The 20,368-nt window shown below is 43.7% G+C and overlaps 2 protein-coding genes across 2 annotated transcripts in view; one reads left to right on the plus strand and one right to left on the minus strand.

Moving 5' to 3' along the window:
• The window catches only part of LOC100695786 (zinc finger protein 239), a 630,955-nt gene that overhangs the window by 518,151 nt on the left and 92,436 nt on the right, over positions 1-20,368 (plus strand). The gene's annotated exons all lie outside the window — the stretch shown is intronic.
• LOC112845586 (uncharacterized) lies at positions 150-2,217 on the minus strand. The gene is made up of 2 exons (XM_025905000.1): positions 2,021-2,217; positions 150-1,776 (listed from the first exon to the last, which is right to left on the minus strand). Exon 2 carries the CDS (start codon positions 1,551-1,553, stop codon positions 150-152), a length of 1,404 nt encoding a protein of 467 aa, XP_025760785.1. The 5' UTR covers positions 1,554-1,776; positions 2,021-2,217.

Raw genomic sequence — 20,368 nt, forward strand, 5'->3', positions numbered from 1 at the left:
TGGCCATGTGACTAGTGGAAGAACAGCATCTAAAACAGATACCATTGTCCTTGAGGAAGGTCTTACGCTCCTCAATGGGTTTATTGCGAAACCCTCTGCAGCGCTTGAGGGGATGTGGCCTTTTATGAATAGGACACTGCCTTTCCACATCACAGGTTTGCTCTCTCACACTGTCTTGGCCAGCTTTCTCCTGTGATATTTCCGTCTTGTGAGCAGAGACCAAAACCCTTATAGGGCTTCCTCACTGTAGCATCTGATCTAAAGTGGTCTGTAGTAGATGCTAAGAGCCTGAAGCCTGGGTCATTGCGGGCTTGTGCCTCTCTGCAGACAAAGTCACAGAGAAAGGAAAATGGCGGAAAAATGACACTATGGTCAACTTTATACTTAAAACCCTGAGAGAGCCACTTTTCCTGGATATTGTGTGGTAACTTGTCCACAATTGGAGCGACACCACGTGCAGTGTCAAGATAGCTTAGCCCTGGGAGATAACCCTCTGATTTTGCTGCCTCGACCTCTTGCAGCAGGTCACTAAGCTCTCTCAGCTTCACGGGATCCTTGCTACTGACCTTTGGGAAGTTTGTAAGCCTGTCAAAAAGTGTTTTTTCAATTATCTCTGGAGAGCCAAAACATTCCTCCAAGCGCTCCCAGGCTTTGTCCAATCCAACTTCAGGACGACAGACGTGGACCGTCTTTATTCTTTTCACATGCCGTGCTGAGTCATGCCCCAGCCACTTAATAAGGAGGTCCAACTCTTCGCTGGGGCTGAGTTTTAGTCCACTGATTGCATTCAGAAAGGAGGATTTCCACGCCCAGTAATTTTCAGGGCAGTCATCAAACTTTGTGAGACCAGCATTAATAAGATCCCTCCGTGCCAAGTACCTTGCTATATCACCCACCTGAGCACTGCCATCTGGTAGGAGTTGTGGTGTGACTCGATCAGGCGACCTTTCCCTTGTGCTCTCTGGCGGGTGCGGTGTTGAGTGGGGGTAAATACCAGACTTTGGTTCCTGAGATAGCCCTGATGTTGGAATGGTTTTGTTTCTCATTTTGAACAAGCGGGTTTCAACATATGGAGTATCAAAGCTTTGCCTGGGTGGAATTGTGGGCTTCAGTTCATGAACAGTTGACTCTCTATGCTCTGCCTCTGGTTTAGCACTCTCGGTTGGCTGTAGATGCTGCTCCACATACTGGCGTGTCCTTTCAGCAGTCTCTTCAAAAGCAGGTTTCCTTTCAGTTTTGACAGACTCCTCTGCTGCAACCTCAAGGATGCTGGCTTCAGCCATAGCTGCTGCTACCTCCTTTTCATACTGTAAAGTGTTCAATTTGGCTTCTATGCGAGCCTTCTCAATCATCATTTCTGACTCTATTTTGGCATAATCGGCTCGTGCGCGAGCTGCCTCCAGTTTAGCACGAGCTGCAGCAGCGGCTCGACTGGCTGATGATCCACTAGATGTTATAGAGGCCACTGACCTGGTCTCTAGAGCCGACAGCTGCGTTATTTCTTTTGCGGCTTGTGTGTCCTCCATCCCACAATGCTGCTGTGTGGCAAGCATAAGCAGTAGTAGAGATGAGACGTGCTGGCAGCCGAGGTTGCTGTCTTTGATTATCTCTGCCCGCTGAGAAGCTGCTTTTTTACTGTTCTGTCCTTATTGTGCGTCCCTTTGCCCAACTTGACAGACAGCTAACGGTTTCAATGAACATAGGAGGCGGAAGTAAGTTTGAGGCTTTTTACTTCGTCAGTAGTTCAATGATTGACATCCTTTTCTTCCCGTAAAACTAAAAACAAACACAAAGTAAATGTCACAAGATGTATTTTCCTTTTAACTCACACTTCTAGGATATGAACTACACTGTTATATAGAATGCGTAATCAACAGCGACTCAGTAGTGATCACAATACAACTTAGCGAGTTTAGCTTCCTCAAAGATAAACATAACAGATGAAATTGGTTTCTAAACAAATCTATGTAATAGAAATGCACCAAATAAACTTGTAAACATGTTGTACATTAATACTCACAAGCAATAACTCTCCAAGGCAGAAATGTTTTAAAGAGCATCTAAGGCGACAAACAGCATATTCTGCAGGCTAACAAGCGACCAGCTTCCTGTTTCCTCTACCCACAGGAACACAGAAAAACCCCACCAAAATATAAGCTTGTGAGTATTCCCACTATGACCAGCAGAGGGTGCTGAAGAGAAAGAACCTATGCATGTCATAACAGTTCGCATTGCCGGCAATAAGTCGGACTCGTTTCCGGTGGGTGATGGGCTCCGCCAGGGCTGCCCTTTATCAACGATTCTGTTCATAATTTTTATGGACAGGATTTCTAGGCGCAGCCAAGTGGCGGAGGGCTTTCACTTCGGTGGCCTCAGAATCTCATCTCTGCTTTTTGCGGATGATGTGGTTCTGATGGCTTCATCGGGTGGGGCCTCCAGCTCGCACTGGAACGGTTCGCAGCCGAGTGTGAAGCAGCGGGAATGAGGATCAGCACTTCCAAATCTGAGGCCATGGTTCTCAGCCGGAAAAGGGTGGAGTGCCCACTCCGGGTTGGGGATGAGTTCCTGCCCCAAGTGGAGGAGTTTAAGTATCTCGGGGTCTTGTTCGCGAGTGATGGGAGAAGGGAGCCGGAGATCGACAGACGGATTGGTGCTGCGGCTGCAGTGATGCGGACGCTGCACCGGTCCGTCGTGGTGAAGAGGGAGCTGAGTGTAAAAGCGGAGCTCTCAATTTACCGGTCGATCTACGTCCCGACCCTCACCTATGGCCACGAGCTGTGGGTAGTGACCGAAAGAACGAGATCGCGGATACAAGCGGCAGAAATGAGCTTCCTCCGAAGGGTGGCTGGCCTCTCCCTTAGAGATAGGGTGAGAAGTTTGGCCATCCGGGAGGGGCTCAGAGTAGAGCCGCTGCTCCTCCACATCGAAAGGAGCCAGTTGAGGTGGTTCGGGCATCTGACAAGGATGCCCCCTGGGCGCCTCCTGGGTGAGGTGTTCCGGGCATGTCCCACCGGGAGGAGGCCCCGGGGCAGACCCAGGACGCGCTGGAGAGATTATATCTCTCGGCTGGCCTGGGAACGCCTTGGTGTTCCCCCGGATGAGCTGGAGGAGGTGGCTGGGGAGAGGGAGGTCTGGGCTTCTCTGCTTAGGCTGCTGCCCCCGTGAACCGGGCCCGGATAAAGCGGATGAGGATGGATGGATGGATGGATGGACAGAAATGAATTTTGTTTGCTCAAATTAAACTTTTATGCGATCAAAATAATTTTCTCCTTAACCTGCAACATTTGCGCTTGCAAATTTTTTTTTACGTGCGTTCAGAATAGGAAATACACAGATCAAAAATGAAATTCTTATTTCTCAGCGTTGACATACAGTTTGTTTTCCAGTAGATGCTGGAGAATGATGTGGACATGAGTCTGATGTTCCTTAAGAGTTTTGGAGAAAATTAGGATGTCATGTAAGTCATGTAATGCGAACGTCATTCACCAACAGTGTTGGTCAAGGTACTTGAAAAAAGTAATCAGTAACTAATTACTGATTACTTGTCCAAAAAGTAATCCTATTTCTTTACTGATTACTTATTTTCAAAAGTAATTAGTTACTTAGTTACTTTTAAAAAACATGATACACAACCTGAATAGGTAACAAAGCAATAGATCTTTCGGCCCAATTCTACTTTTTTTGCATAATCCATCCATCCAACTTCTTCCGCTTATCCGAGGCCAGGTTGTGGGGGCAGCAACCTAAGCAGAGAAGCCCAGACCACCCTCTTCCCAGCCACCTTCTCTAGCTTGTCCGGGGGAACACCAAGGCGTTCCCAGGCCAGCCGAGAGAAATAATCTCTCCAGCGTGTCCTGGGTCTGCCCCGGGGCCTCCTCCCTGAGGGACACGGCCAGAACACCTCAGCCAGGAGGGATCCTTGTCAGATGCCTGAACCACCTCAACTGGCTCCTTTCAATGTGCAGGAGCAGCGGCTCTACTCTGAGCCCCTCCCAGATGGCTGAATTTCTCACCATATCTCTAACGGAGAGGCCAGCCACCCTTTGGAGGAAGCTAATTTTCACCGCTTGTATCCGCAATCTCATTCTTTCGGTCACTATCCACAGCTCGTGACCATAGGTGACGGTAGGAACATAGATCGACGGGTAAATTGAGAGTGTCACTTTTACGCTCAGTTCTCTCTTCACCACGATGGACCATTACAGCGTCCGCATCAGTGCAGCCGCAGCACCAATCCGTCTGTCGACTAGTGACAGACGGATTAGTCCTTTCTCCCACCACTTGTGAACAAGACCCCGAGATACTTCAACTCCTCCACTTGGGTCAGGAACTCATCCCCAACCCGGAGTGGGCACTCCACCCTTTTCCGGCTGAGAACCATGGCCTAAGATTTGGAAGTGCTGATCCTCATTCCCGCTGCTTCACACTCGGCTACAAACCATTCCAGTGCGAGCTGGAGGCCATCACCCGATGAAGCCAACAGAACCACATCATCCGTGAAAAGCAGAGAGGACATTCTGAGGGCACCTAAGTGAACACAGGACACAGTTGAATGCCTTCTCCAAGGCCACAAAACACATGTGGACTGGTTGGGCAAAGTCCCATGCGCCCTCAAGTGTCCTCGAGAGGATAAAGAGCTGGTCCAGTGTTCTGTGAACAGCATGAAAACCACATTGTTCCTCCTGTATCCGAGGTTCGACTAATGGACTGACTCTCCTTTCCAGCACCCTGGCATAGACTTTCCCAGGGAGGCTGAGGAGTGTGATCCCCCTGTATTTGGAACACACCCTCCGGTCCCCCTTCTTAAAAATGGGGACCACCACCCCGGTCTGCCAGTCCAGGAGTACCACCCATTATCTCCACGCAACATTGCAGAGGCGTATCAGCCAGGACAGCCCTACAACATCCAGAGCCTTCAGGAACTCAGGGTGGACCTAATCCACACCAGGGGCTCTGCCACCAAGGAGTTGTTTAACTGCCTCAGTGACCTCACCCCCAGAAATTGGTGGATCACCCCCCTCATCCCCAGACTCTGCTTCCTCCTCTGAAGATGTGTCAGTGGGATTAAGGAGGTCCTTAATGTATTCCTTCCACCACCCGACAATTTTCTCAATCGAAGTCAGCAGCGCTCCACCAGCACTATACACAGTATAGGTAGAGCACCGCTTTCCCCTCCTGAGTCGCTTGACGTTTTGCCAGAATCTCTTTGAGGCAGTCCAAAAGTTTTTTTTTTTCAAGCCTCTCCAAACTCCTCCCACACCCGAGTTTTTGCTTCAGCCACTGCCCGATTCGCATTCCACTTGGCCTGTCGGTACCTATCAGCTGCCTCCGAATTCCCACAGGCTAACCAAGCCCGATAGGACTCCTTCTTTAGCCTGGTGGCTCTTTTCACCTCTGGTGTCAACCATTCACATCTCAGTGAGTCTACACACTCATCCAGCACAACACAAGAAATGAGCTGATCTTTCATGGTTTCATTTAAAGACTGCAAAAACACTCCTTGTAATGCTCGATCCAGGCAGCCCGCCTCAGCAGTCGCTGTCCAGAAGTTGATCAGGTAGTCAGCCATACTACAACGACCCTGCTGGAGACTCAATAACTTTCTAGCTGTACTGCCCTCAGAAATAGGGTGAGCAAACTTCTTCGCTTTGCAAACCAGGGCCAAACTGGTTTGCAAAGTGTGAATTGAGGCAAGAATCTTAGTCTGTCCATCACTTATGGATTTGTACTGAGCTAATAGAAACTGAATGGATTATTTGTGGCTACCTAAAAATGCTCTCTGAATCTGTTCGGGCTGGAACTGCTGGGTCTATGATACTGGCCAGATCATACTGCTATGATGGTGTAGACCAGACCATGAGAGTGGACCCAAATGCAGATTGAGATGGAGGAACTGAACTAGGTTTGAATGACAAATCTTTTGTTTAAAAAAAACCCAAAACAAAACAGAATAATACTTGGAGCTGTGAACATGAAGCGTGAACTACAGTGGGATTGAGAGAGGGGTGGTGGTGGTTTGAGAGATGATAATCAAAGTCACTAAAACAGAAAAAGCTGTCAGAATTGCACTGGCAAGATGACAGGAAAGTAAACGGCTAAATCATTTGAGTCTTACTAGTCTGCAGGTGGAGAACGCCATGGGGGAGCAGTCAACAAGGTTTGGGTTAGTATATAGATGGTGGAAGAAATAGCAGAAATTCCAGGCGGAGTGATACAAAGATTCCAAGTGGCAAAGACAGGGAGGCAAGCAGGCGAAGCTTGGAAATGGACAGAGCATGAATCGCCGCTGAGATTTCACAGAGAGAACGAGCGTCCAGGTAAGCGTGAATATTGCAGTGAGGGTGAGTAGATGATCCGTGGATTGGATTAGAACACAAGGTAAGTAAAACAAGCACAATGATTCACAGGAGACACAGATGGCCAAACACCAACATAGGTTAGTAGGCGTTCTGGCGAAGACTAGTTGTGTGCGCTGGTCTTAAGTAAAGCCCACTGAGGTGTGGACAATGGATAGGATCATGAGGACTCCGCCCAGAGCTGGAGACCACAGCAATGTAGAAAAACATAGCCACTCACCCGGACCATGACAGACTGTTTTTTACACCAGTAAGAACTCTGACATGTCTAAAATTAAGTTTATTTATATAGAAGAAAGGGTTAATAAGCTTAAAAGTTTAGGTGAGCAGTAAATAAAAAAGGGTTAAACACACAGTATTGCTCTCAAAACCTCCCTCTTCTTCCTGCCCTTAAACTCAGCACCTCCTCTCTGTCCACGTGTTTCCTCATTCCCTCCTCTTTAGATCTGCACTTTGAACATGGGTGTAACCAACATGTGGTGACATGTAAGAGCCGACAGGCTCCATTCACTGCAAAAATATTAAGAACCTTTTTTACTTTTCCCCATAACGTGCTCTATGTGATTTTTCCAGGTTAATCTCTTATCAAAAACTACACAAAAATAATCCACCCTTTCTAGCCCTTTCCCATACAAGTATAACAGCTTATTTTCCTCAATTTTCATATTTGTGAAAAACATCACTTTAGTTTTCTCAAAAGAAACTTTAAAACCCAATTCTACACCCCACTTTTCTACTTTATCTATCCCCTCTTGAAGTTTCTTAATGAGATGGTCAACATTCTGCCCCCTCACCCATAATGCCCCATCATCAGCAAAAAGTGATTTACCATAATTAGCAGACATATCTTTAAAAATATCATTCATCAAAATTGAAAAAAAAAAAAAAAAAACGTTGGGCTAACTACACTTCCCTGAGGGGTTCCATTTTCTGTTTTACATGGCCCTGAGCTAACAAGAGCACTTAAAGCACAAGCTGGGGAAATCAAATATACTAAGATACTCAGAGATGGAAATTTACTGGTTGGTTGTAAAACAGAAGTGCAGGTGGAAAAGCAAGGTAACTTGTGGGGATGTGCAAAGTTAAAGTGAAGAATACTGTAAGAGTAGGAGAAAGGAGCATTAATGGAAGTAAAGGAGTTATTGTGGGAGTACCGTTAAATGTAAATATAAAAGAACTGGTGGAGAATTTAAAACTAAGGAATGAAGAAGTTAAAGGAGCATGACGAGAGGTCCAGACAAAGTAGAAACAGAAACTGTGGTGGTGAAATTTGAAACTAAAGATGTACCAAAAGAGGTCTTCTTTGGATTAATAAGATTCAGTGTGAGGGAGTTTGTACCTAAACCAATGTGTTTCAGTGTTTCAATTGCCAAGAATTTGGACATATTGCAAAGTTATGTAAAGGGAAGAGGAGATGTGCTCTGTGTTCTGGAGATCATGAGTATGGGAAGTGTGGCGTTGGAGTAAAACCAAAATGTTGTAATTGTGGAGGAGAACACAGTGTTACTTTTTGGGGAGGAAGGAGGGAAGGAGGAGAGAAGTGGGTGTTTGGGAAGGCAAATTGGGGGAAATTTAATAGGTTGTGTGAGAGGAAGCTTTTACAAGCTCAAGATAATTTGTGTTGAAAGAATGAATCAAGAAATTAGTCAAATTATGTTAAGTGTGGCTGAGGAGGCTATTCCAAACACATCAGGGAAAGTTAGGGAGAGATCAGTTCCATGGTGGAATGATGAATGTAAGTTATTAGTAAGAGAAAAAATAGAGCATTTAAGTTGGTCAAACGGTCTCATAATTTTCAACATTCAATTGACTACAAAAAAGCACAGGCAAAAGTCAGAAGTGCAGTAAGAAGAACAAAGAGAACATATTGGTGAGATTTATGTTGTAAAGTTGGTAATGATACTCAAATAGGGGAAGTTTGGGGGATGATCAGGAAAATGGGGGGGAGACAGAAGAGAATGGAGTTATCCAGTACTTAATAAGAGTAATCAAGTAGCTGTAACTGATAAGGAAAACACTTATTTATTTATTAACCATCAGCAAATTTTGTATGACAGATTGTCTGAACAAAATAAAAATATAGTAATGTGGACTCCGGCTCATATAGGTATTGTGGGTAATGAAAGAGCAGATAGTTTGGCTAAAGCAGCTGTTAAAAAAGTAGATATTGATGTGCAGATGCCAATGTTAAAATCTGAAGGGAAAGTACAGTTTGGACAAAGTAAGAATTTCTGGAAAATGGCATGGGATAATGAAGTAAAAGGGAGACATTTATACAGGGTACAAAACACAATAAAAGTTAAGAGCCATAGTGGGTTAAATAGATAGAGGAGGTTACTATAAGTAGAATACGAACAGGTCATTGCTTTCTAAATGGTACTCTTTTTAGGATGGGGAAACATCCGACTGGGTTGTGTGATTGGTGTAATGCTATGGGTACGGTTGAACATGTGCTGATTAGTTGTAGGAAGTATGTAAGTCAAAGGAGAGTGTTGAGGGTAGAAATGGGTGGTGTAATGGAACTAACGTTTGAAAAGGTGGTTAATCGGTTAAGTCATGATGAAGGGAAAGGAGTGGCTTTTCGTTTTTTGAGAAATACTGGTCTCATCGCTAGAGAGGATCTAAGGATTTGGAAGTGAAGTGAGAATAAAAGCCAGGAGATGGCAGTAGTGCAACATCTTTGGATGCAAGCTGCCATTAAATACGACAGATGAAGAAGATAGGGGGCATTTTTGGAAGTTGCTGTTTGTATGTGTAAGAGTTGTCCAATAAACTAAGTACTAATTACTTCAGTTTAGTCTCCAAAAGTTGATTCTGTTCATCTGGACGTAGCGTTTTGTGGGAGAAACGTTTCGTCACTCATCCAAGTGACTTCTTCAGTCTCAGCTGACTGCAGGTTTCCCCAAATCTTATAAACAGTACATAATGACTGAAACCAGCCCACTGAAGGAACAATGGACTGAGAGTCAGTTCCTTAATCTTAATTATGCAAATTCTGATGATCTGATCTGATCAAAGAACACTGATCAATGGCCATGAGTACCATTCACAGAGAGTTGGGGAATGGCTGCAATCACAGCATTGTAAGATGGTGACAGATGTACCCTTAGGCCCCCTCCTCGATACAGAGATGGTCTTTCCCTTTTCACGTAAATGGCCTCCTTGACTCCGCGCTCAAACCAGCGTTCCTCCCTGTCCAGTATGTGTACATCCTCATCCTTGAAAGAGTGTCCACTGGCCTGTAGGTGTAAATAGACTGCAGAGTCCTGGCCTGACGAGGTAGCTCTTCTGTGTTGTGCCATCCACTACTTCAGTTTAGACTGAGTGATGTCTGATGTGTTACTTTTTTTTCTTTGTTTTGTTTTTAAACAGTTTTCAACTTAACTGTTTTCTGGGGTTTCTGCCTGGGGTTTCTGATGGTTTGTGGCAACAGGGTGATTTTGTCCAAACTGTGTGCAGGACAGGAGCTGGATGCAAATCTCATCTGTAACATTTAGAAATGGAAAGCCCCATACATCAGACCATCAAAGCCAATGTCGGTATGTTATTTGACTTTTGAATAAATCTACTTAGCATTGTGCAATAATAATAGTAAAACCAAACATTTTTGCATAAACATGCATACCAGAATATTCTCAGTTACCTTTGAACTTTGTCATCTCTGTTCTTTTTAAACTTGCTTTTACCCTTTGTAGTTGGATAGAGTAGTTCCAAGTTAAAGTTCCTTTTTTAAAAATGTTAATCCTAAGCTCTGATATTGACTAAATTTACAGCTGACTAAACAGAATGTGCTCTCTGCTGCTCTGTGGGAGATGTTTTAAACATTTGTCTGCCTTTTCTGTAAAAGTAATTGCTAGAAAGATATATTAACTCTTTGTATTTCTCACCCTGTGGTAGCTGGGATAAGCTCCAGCCACCACACAACCTTGAAAAGAATAAACAGTAGAGGATGGATAGATGGTATTTACAGTTTAAATTAATTATATCAGATTTTTTTTTTTAATCTAAGGATGATTGTGGTGCACAGTCTGCAGTGTCGTGCAGGGGACATGGGCTCACCTGCAGCGAAGGGCTGTCAGAATTCAAAGTCCTTCAAATGTGGCAACAAATGTGTCCCACTTTTCCCCGAATTTGAAGGATGGCTGTGTCCAAATTCAGGGGAAGGATGCGTCAAATGCCAATTTAGAAGCAATGACGTCACAGCGACATGACAAAGGCTGTCTGAATTCAAAGAATACTCCAAATGTGGAGACAAATGCATCCTACTTTTCCCTGAATTTTAAGGATGGGTCCGGTATATCCTTCATGTCCTACCATATCCCAGGATTCATTGCTGGCCATACAGGAGATTTCTTTTTCTGATAACGATGGTGGTCGAAGCGGGAGAGGAAAACACTTCAAACGTAAGTATATGAAAATCTGGTAGTACAAAAGTTAAATTGTTATAGCGGTTGTGTTGTTAAGCTTTGGGCATCTGCATAGACATGTTATTTGTTTTTTGTTTTTTTATTTAAATAATTGTAAACTAGCTTGTATGGTGGGTCCGGCGGTTTTTCATGTATAGCCAATTTCATACAGCCAATTTTGATTTTTTTCAAATGAATGATTTTAGTGATATGTTGTGGGAAAAAAGACCAAACGGCTCAATTTATTAAAACAAGGAGAAAACAATCACCTCTTCCCTGGGGTGAAGAATTGGTCCACTGTGGCGTGGAGGTACAGAATCAATTTACAAATCATATTAAACCTCATGCTGTACAGCAGCGGTCCCCAACTTTTTTTGCGCCAGGGACCGGTTTAATGTCAGACAGGAACCGCCGTCAGCAAAATAAAATGATACAAACAAAGACAAAAACTGTGGTATTTTGTAAATATAATAATAAATGCGAATTCACTGTGTAGTTGTGTAACTTTATTACCAGCGTCCTCCTGAAATGCGCCAACAACATTGAGAGTAACATCCTCCTCTCTGCCCCTTAATCCTCTCTGGTCGCTATGGTAACGTGCAAATATTTCTTTCAAAATAAGACACACAACTACAATATGGGAAAAAACAAGGGAAACCGAGTTAACGATAAAAACCCTGAAAACCATAAATTTCACACCAGAGCCTCAACTCTCGCAACCCGGTACCAAACGACTTGGGGACCGCTGCTGTACCTGTGATGTCCAGACGGTGTTCCTCTGGTGTTCTGCTGTAAAAACCTTTGGATTTAAGGATGGTTTTCTCTCTTCTTTTATTTGTTGTGATCAGGACAATTGTGGAGAAGATGGGCCTACAGTGGAAAGTCACCCCCTTGCAGGCCAGAAGAATGTATTTCTTTTTAAGTTATCCCAAAGTACGTATGTGTGTTATCAAGAAGATAATTCTTAAGAACACAAGTTAATAAATGTGCAATTACTAAGAGTTGTTGTGTTGTTTTTATTTGTCTACTGTCATTTTTGATTTCCTCTGCCTTTAGGATTGCAAGTATCCAGGGTCAGGAGAGGGGGTCAGTTGGAAGCCCACAGCTGCTACTTGGCCCTGGTTTGCCTTCCATTAGTCCTCCTGTCCTAATTTCCTCTCTCCCTGAGGACACTCCAAGGCCTTCGGAGCATCATTCCCCTGAATTTGGACACAGCCACAGACTCACAAGCAGACACTATGACATCACAGACACTGCAACAGAGGGAACACAGAGACACTGACTGGACACAGAACAGAGGGAGTATGAATAGAAGAATAGAATAGAATAATTCTTTAGTTGTCCCATCAGATAAATAAATGAGTGTCAATCATTAACTAATTCAAAAACTGTTCTCTTTTTTTGGTTTGGATATCATTGCATTTTTTTCCAAAAACAAAGAAAGTGCCCTTACTGAAAACACAAATCATGGACGTTTTCAAATTAGGGGCAGTTAGTATTTTTTTAAAAATTTAAATAGTATTTTCTTAAAAAATTTGCTAATTCAGAAAGCTGTTCTTGAATAAGCATGAGCTAAACTAATGAGCAAAGTAGTTAAAGTCATGTTGACCATGATGAGAAAAGATGGCTGAAATGTGAGGAGATTTCAGACTGTGCAGACTTATGGACATATGTTAAATATCAACACTTATCCGAGTTCTTTTGATTCCTCATAGACATCTGATGGAAGGCAACACACTGCTCAGTAGACCATTTTACACATTTATTACTTTCGGAAGGGAGATGCGTCCTGCATGACACTCTGCCGCGAATCTCAAAATGGCGGTGTGTGGTTAACAGTTTTATTACAGGCTCTCCCACTCTAGTGTAAACAACAGTATTCCAGTAAATTTCCACTGAGAGATGATTCCCTGTTATCTACTTCTACAGACAAGCGTGGGCAAGAGTCTCCAACATTCTACCACTAAAGGACACGTAGTCTAATTCCTTTATTATCAGGGCCGTGTCCACTTAGTACTGCACTATATAGTTATATGACACTTATTGTATTGAGGCACTTCAGGCAATTTCTGTCATGGCTGTGTGCAGGCAGGCAGAAACGACCCAAAATGCAGGACTCGGAGGCAGACGTAAACTCAAAACACTCAGCTTTATTGCTGGATAGCAACAGAACAGAAACTTAACTAAACTGAGAATACAAAAACACACTAAGCAGGCAGGCAGGCTAGCAGACGGAACACACAGTTAACGTGAGGGTACAACGCAACAACGAGCAGGAGAAGACGCAGACAATAAATACAAGAGGTGAAAAGAGCTAAGAGAAAACAGCTGGGAGACACGGCTGACGCTGATTACACTGACGAGACAGGGAGAGCACAAAGCTGAACGCACTGACATAAGGCACAGACCTACAAAATAAAACAGGAAGTACACGACAGACACAGAGATCCAGACGAGACACAGAACTTAACAGACGCAGACTCGTAAGCCGACATAATGACATCGTGGACAGACAGAGGGAACACGGAAAGTGGGACCAGGGCAGGCACAGAACAGAAACCTAACAAATGGCAAATCTTAATGGAATACACAATCAGAATAAACAAAAGCATAAAGAAACACAAAACACATTTTAACATTTGATCTGCCCCAATGGCAGATCAACACTACTGAAAGTCATCAAAAATAATTTCAGCATACTGATTTTCCCCAGTTCCCAATAGCGGCATCATGTTGTCTGCCCTGGTATCTGATTCCCCAACAGCCTGGTTAATCAATCTTACTAATAATGCTCGGATACACGGCACACAACAGCAAAAACCGCAAGTTACCAAAATAGCTATAAAAACGGATAAAGAAACCCTAATGGACATGATACAACCCTTCCATTCCCCAGACAGAGGTCAGACACTCCTCCAGCAGATTGTCGACTCCCGAGTGCTCATACATGGTGTTAGACAAGTTCTTCAGGCCTTCCACTTCCACCGGTCACAATTCCATCCGGGGTGGTATTGTTGGGAAGAGAAGTGTGTCCTAATTGCTCTGCTAACACTTCTACTGCATCACAAGTTAAGTTAGCCAACCTAAGCACATTGTAGTGGATGTAATTATTATGGTCCACATTCTTATTTGGAATAATTGGAATAATTAGAATAATTGGAATAATTCCTGCAACCACAGGCAAATTCTCGAACCCAACCACAATTTGGTCAGCCAATTTATACACATTAGGCACCCCTCTGGGCACACCAATAGCATCTATTTACGTTAGTGAACCCACAGGAAGGTCAAATGAGCCTGTCGAGCACTTCCTCAAAACATGACATCTGGGCCTCGCTGTTAATTGGGCAGTGCCGGGTTTATCCAGTCACACCCTCTTTTCATCCACTAAAACTAAAAGCGCCCCGACACGTACCATGACACACAAGCCAGAAGTCCCGCTAGAGATTCTGACGTATAGCCTGTACTCACCGCAATAATAGTACAAACCTGCATGCGCCCATGGGCCTATGTAGATACCGTTTTCTTGATTTACCTTTCCTCTGGCCGGATACGTCACAGTGCACCAGTCAGAGTCAACCTCTCCCGCATCTCCAAAAGTTGAATCTGTTCATCTGGACGTAGCGTTTTGTGGGAGAAACGTTTCGTCGCTCATCCAAGTGACTTCTTCAGTCTCAGGTGACTGCAGGTTTCCCCAATCTTATAAACAGTACATTTGCATAATGACTGAAACCAGCCCACTGAAGGAAGATTGTATTGGATGATTGAGCATGCATCAAGACCCTCTCCCGTGTCGTGCTTGTGGCTTCCCTCATTGCTTACTGTAAAATTAAAACAAGTATAGTTAGCTTTTCTTGGGGTGAAAGGTCCTGAACCTGTTTTATTGTCAATTTGTGGGAATAGACTGGACAAAATGGAGCAGTTTCCTGTTCTGGTTCGTTTAAACATACAACCAAGTCCCTATGTGTCAGTGGGATAGAGAGGACCAGGTTCAGTGAATAGATGTTGGCAGGCGGCTACGCATGCCACACAGTCTGTCACTTTTTGCTCTTTCGCACTCTGTATTAGCCAGTCTAACCACAGAATGCTATCTTTATACCCAATAGGTGTCAGTTCGCTTAGTTGTCGCGCTTCTTTTCCCTCTCTGGACAGTCTGTCCCCCTTCCCCCTTTAACGCGTGGACCAGATGTGGGATGACCAGCTGTGTTTGGGCAATTGACAAAGCATAAAATCACACCGACTATTACTAAAGCTAATACTCTCAGACCTCCCATTACTTTTCAGATTCCCGCCATCCCCATTCTGGTTGTTTCCTGTTTCTACCTTTGTGCTCAGACTAGAACCTCTCTCTAAGGAGCTTTTGACCTTCTTTACAGTTAAACAATTAATCTTCCGGGGCAGGCGATTCTCTATGCTCCTCTCCTCTTCTTGCTTCAACCTCAGGGGTGGACAACCCTGAGGTTTTTTCCACAGCCCGGGGGATTATTCTGCCCCCTGTGGTTGAGGTCTGGGATCTCTCTGACTCAGCTGAGTCAGGGCTTCAAGCCTCCTTGATGCGGTCCTTTTGGATTTCCACCAACCCCATTTGTGGTTATTGCTGTGGTTCTGGAATCCTCTCGAGGTGACTAGCAGGACCCCAAACGGCATGAACCTTGACCCCAATCGCTGTCTTGGCAGTCTTGGTGTCTGCTGCAAAGCATCCTCGTAACTTCGTGACCTCCTTCCACTGTAAGAGACGGAAAAGGAAAATACCTCTCTGCCTAGCCTAGATAATCTAATATCATTATTGTTCTTCTTGTGATTCAAAGTTGATTCAGAATATCATGTTCAGAACTCTCTGACCCAGAGACTTATTCTAACCATTATCTATGTGTGTAAGCATGTTTGCAAATATCCGTCTTCACTCTAAGTCAATCCTACAATATATCAGTCCGGACAGTCATGCCGAACGAAGCTTTCGACCTTCAAAAGACTGAGTGCCAACTCTCATGAGCACATTCGCAGTGTGTGTATGAAAATGATTATAACCGCTTATTTTAGTAGGAGAAGTCAAAAATTTTCAACCCTGACATTTGACAAGAATGATTTATGCTTCTCACTGGTTCTCTTAAAAAAATCTTGAGTTCTGGAATCTTATGGGTCATTATAACCTTAAGTTTTACCGTACCTAAATTGTTAAACACACAAATCACCATAAAGTCATAGAAAATGATCATAGAAACCGTTGTTTCATGTTAAACCTGGGATTCCCCCCTTTTTGACACACTCCCATGTGTCAATTCACCAAAACTATCAAATTAAAAAGAAAAGGTTAGTGACATCATTTCTCAAAAAAACAGAAATTCTCCTCTCGAGTATCGTTGCTCCAGGCCTGCAGACCTGTGTGGAAATGAAATCAGTGTGTTTTCATCTTAAATCTGTTGAATTCCTGGCTCCGCCCAGAGCCTGCATCTGCAGAACTGCTTAGAAGGAAAACCCATAAGTCAACGTAAACTTCACATTTATAAATAACCCAAGGTCATAAGAGTAATAAGGCATCCAGCACTACAGCCACCAGTTTGGGTTATGGAGTTTATTTCCCCAGATCATTAAACCACCACTGTGTCCATAGCTTGCCCAAATCCTATATCATCCCAGATGTGAAATCCTCCACAACGACCTTCAAAAAAAAAAAAAAAAAAAAAAAAACATTAGCCAGTTATGCATCTTGTAGAGCAGATCTGGATAAACCGATTCTAGAAATGGCTGCAACAAAATCATGTGGTTAACCATTCGCTTCTGTCAACTTAGTCATCCTGGGTTTAACACGGTACATTCTTCAACTGTCACGTTTGGCATTTTTCAACAATACATTGTGGCATCATAAACAATAAAAGCTAGTAAATACATATTTTTTCCTCTACAAGAATCAGTGACACAGGAAGTGGCACTTAAAGGGTTAAGTCTGCAGGGCAAACAGGCTCATGTGAACCTAGAAAAGTCCTCCCATCTCTGGTCATTGTCAGTCTCCTTTGCTCCTGTAAAGACAAAAAGAGCATACATTCACTCTTTCGCCACCGTCTGGGCGAATTGTTCATCAGCAAGTACTCATTCTGAAGTTAGTTCAGTCTTAAATCTCAATTTCAAGTCAGTCAAAACTTTAGTCAACATCATCAGTCCATCACAGTCCAGTCACACACATTCATACCAGTTATTGCTGATAGTGGCGTCTCACCCGCAACATATTCAAATATCCACTGACAGCATCATGATGTCATTTTTTTAAAAGAAAAACAATCCTTTATAATTTTGGAATGGTTTGACTCGCTGCAATCCTTTTAGACAGGGACTTACCATGATCGTGTCCCACATAGCTAGCTCTCTCCAAAGCCCATTGTCATTTGGAGAAACTCACCTTATACTTGCTCTCAAGAAAATATTTTACAGCTCTGTTAATTCCAATCTTGCAGGCTTGCTTATCACTACTGGTGGATAACACCTTTCCAGTTTATGTCTCAGTGAACTGTTAGAAAAAATAAAAATATTAGGCTCAGTTTCAGACATGTCAACTTATAAAAAAAATCTCTCTCCTAGACAAAGAAAACACCCCAAGCCTAACCAGCAAAATCAACCTGACATCAAGCAATACCCAAAGATCAGCCAGAAAATTTACCAGAAATGTTTTGCTTCCTGATAGAACAATATGCTGTCAGGATTAGAACCTCAGGTGCCATAGCATGCAGTGTTGCATTCACTGCTTCTGGCTTTGATTACTTTCTGATCCTTACTTGATCTGAACTCAGACTTATGTGTCACTCCGTGACTCGCCAATTGCGAGCTCTGTTGTTATTGTCCAGAAATCTGCAGGTCTTCCCACCTGCAGTCAGTAGACCTATCAAGGTGAATGTATCCATTCTGAACACTTTCTTTTGTTCTTCCATGAATTAAATCTCAATCACAGAGAATGTGGCGCTCCGAAATAAACATTACACAGTTAGTTTATCTTTTTCACTCTGTACCACTCCTCCTCATATCTCTGATCAGTGCCCTGTGAAGCATAGTAAGGAATGCAGTGCAGGCCTTCAGCAGCCATAAAGAGGCATCTGGAGGCATGCAGTCACATGCTGTTTGTAAAAGAAACTTTCAGTGAGCGGCCCTGGGTCCAGCCTATATTCACACACAAAGGCAGGGGTCACAGGGCTGTATTTCAGCATTGCTTAGTCACATTCTGACTGTGTGATTGTGCTGACATCATGGCAGGACATCAGTTTTGTGTTTAATTTACACATCAAGTTTCTTGTCAGTAAATTTGCCGGTCATAAATCTGCCCATAAAAACATTTTTGAACATTTGGCCATGCCCATCAATACAGGACAGGGGAATGGTAAAATTCTCTGTTTAAACATGCCCTGCTGCATAGACAGAGCGAGTGTACCTTCCTCCTAATCTTAGCTGGAATTTCAGGGAGTCAGAGCATACCATGGAGTCTGTGGCTCCTGACTCTACAAGAATTTCCACCTCCTCGCCGTGCAAAAAAAAAAAAAATGTTTACATAAGCAAAGATTTATAGACTTTGTTTGTTCTCTCTGCCTCTGGATGGTATGAAATGCGTTCTAAGTGTTAAATGGCTTCTTGCAACCAGATCTCTCTGTGTGTGTATATGTGTGTGTGGAGTATTTTGTGCATCAGCATGAACACTTGTTAACAAAGCATTCTTCATTGCATCAGCGTGTGTGTGTGTCTGCATCACGTTTCCTTGCATGAGCTTGTGCATGTGTATTCATGCGTGCATCACTTTTCACTGAATCAGCATGTAGGTGTGCATCACTTTCCTGTTCTGGTGTCTTGGGTAAACCACGGCCTGAAGCGTGCCCTGGGGTCCTGCCCTCCTCCTTTTCAGTCTGTTTGCGACTGCTGCTGCTGCTCACAGTGCTGTCCACCCTGGTTCTGACCCCAATTGGGGCAGTCCTTTCTCCAGTCTACATGCTCGCCGCAGGTGAATCCTGCATAGTGTTCTGTGTTTTGTCCATTCTGAGGTGGCTTTTGACCTCAATTGCTCCTTCTTACTGTGCGACGCCCTTTCCTCTGCTGCCCAATCATCCGTGTTTGGCTGTCATTGGCCTGGACAGTGTTAATGCAGAGTTATGGAGGTAAGCATTCTGTTGCTCGGCTTCACTTTTCATCCGGGCTTGATGGGCGTGTCATCACAGCTCTGCCAGCTGTCTGGGACTTTCCCCCCGTGTAATGACACGGGCCTTGGGTTTAGCGCCCTCCGTCTCTGCTGTGTGAGATCCCACCCAGGCTCTGTGTCAGCTCTCTCTCCTACCTCACTTTTAAGCATTTCTTTAGGTAGTTCTTCTAACGTTGCTTTTTCTTTTCCCGCTGCCTCTATCCACATTGTCACACCTTTTTCTTTTTTTTCTTTTTAAATAAAAATATGATCATCTCATCTTTTCTCTGATCTAATCTAACCAACTAATTTGCATATCAACTCATAACCCCCCAAGTTAACAGGACGACACAGATACATGTTTAAATCTTATCACAGAGGAGAGTTTCCTCCCCACACTAACTCACTCATGTTGCTCAATCAGCGGAAAACATCCCACAATTTAACTATCTTAACAACTACATTTATTATCTGATCACTGGTTGGTCATACCAGTCTCTTTTACAAAAGTTACACGGTTGTCATGCAACCTGGAGAGTTATCTGTCAGCTGTGGACAAATCTAACATTTAATAACAAGTGTATGTTCAGTTCCCCTGCTTTAGTATTGCAGGGAGATATTAACGTGTTTATGAGTGTAAGCTGATCTTCATTGCATGTTTGTACGTTAGTAGGCAGGTTAATTGTATGTGTGTTCAGGGAGCTGCAGATTCAGCAAAGCCTCTCTCTGCCCTAGCTCCTTTTTTTTTCCAAAAAAGGCTTTTCCTTAAAAGGTGCCTTGTCTTTTGCGCCTCTCTGCTTATGTGCATGTATTTCATTTTACCGTTTGTTTCATTGATTCGGACACTTTCTCAACCTCCACAAGTCAGTTTGCCCCAAACTTCAACCCAGTTTTCATGTACTCTCATAGCCTTCATCTCTCCTCCATGGTCTCCTCTAATTCTCTCATCGCTGCTGTCCGTTTCCCAGTTGCTGAGCCTTGAAGTGGATACTGTTACTTGTAAGTCGTATTTTGTCTTCAGAGAGGGGTTGAACACCTTCAAGGCCTGTTTTTCAGAATAACATGTACGTGGAGGTCAAGCTGTGAAAGTTTCAGCCAAAACATGGCCTGGTTATGGTTCCAATTATGTTCATCTATCATTTTGCTCCAGCCGCTGTGCTCGTGGAGGAGGGTTGATCCAGGTCCGTGGTCACCTGTACTAACACACTAAGACACTCATTTAATATCATTTTCATCACTACTCAATAACACTTTCATTCTGATTTGTCCATCCACATTTTAACCCGTCTCTTTCATCATCCATTCTACTCACATCAGCCGATTTCCTTCAGGCTCCCTGCACACACTCTCACTTCCTGTTATACACGCACACATAGCGCTTCTTACACACACACACACACACACACACACACACACACTCTTCATGTCACTGCATTCCTCAGTTTCTACACCCCAGT

This window comes from Oreochromis niloticus, linkage group LG3 (assembly GCF_001858045.2).
Source record: "Oreochromis niloticus isolate F11D_XX linkage group LG3, O_niloticus_UMD_NMBU, whole genome shotgun sequence".
Lineage (NCBI taxonomy): Eukaryota > Metazoa > Chordata > Actinopteri > Cichliformes > Cichlidae > Oreochromis > Oreochromis niloticus.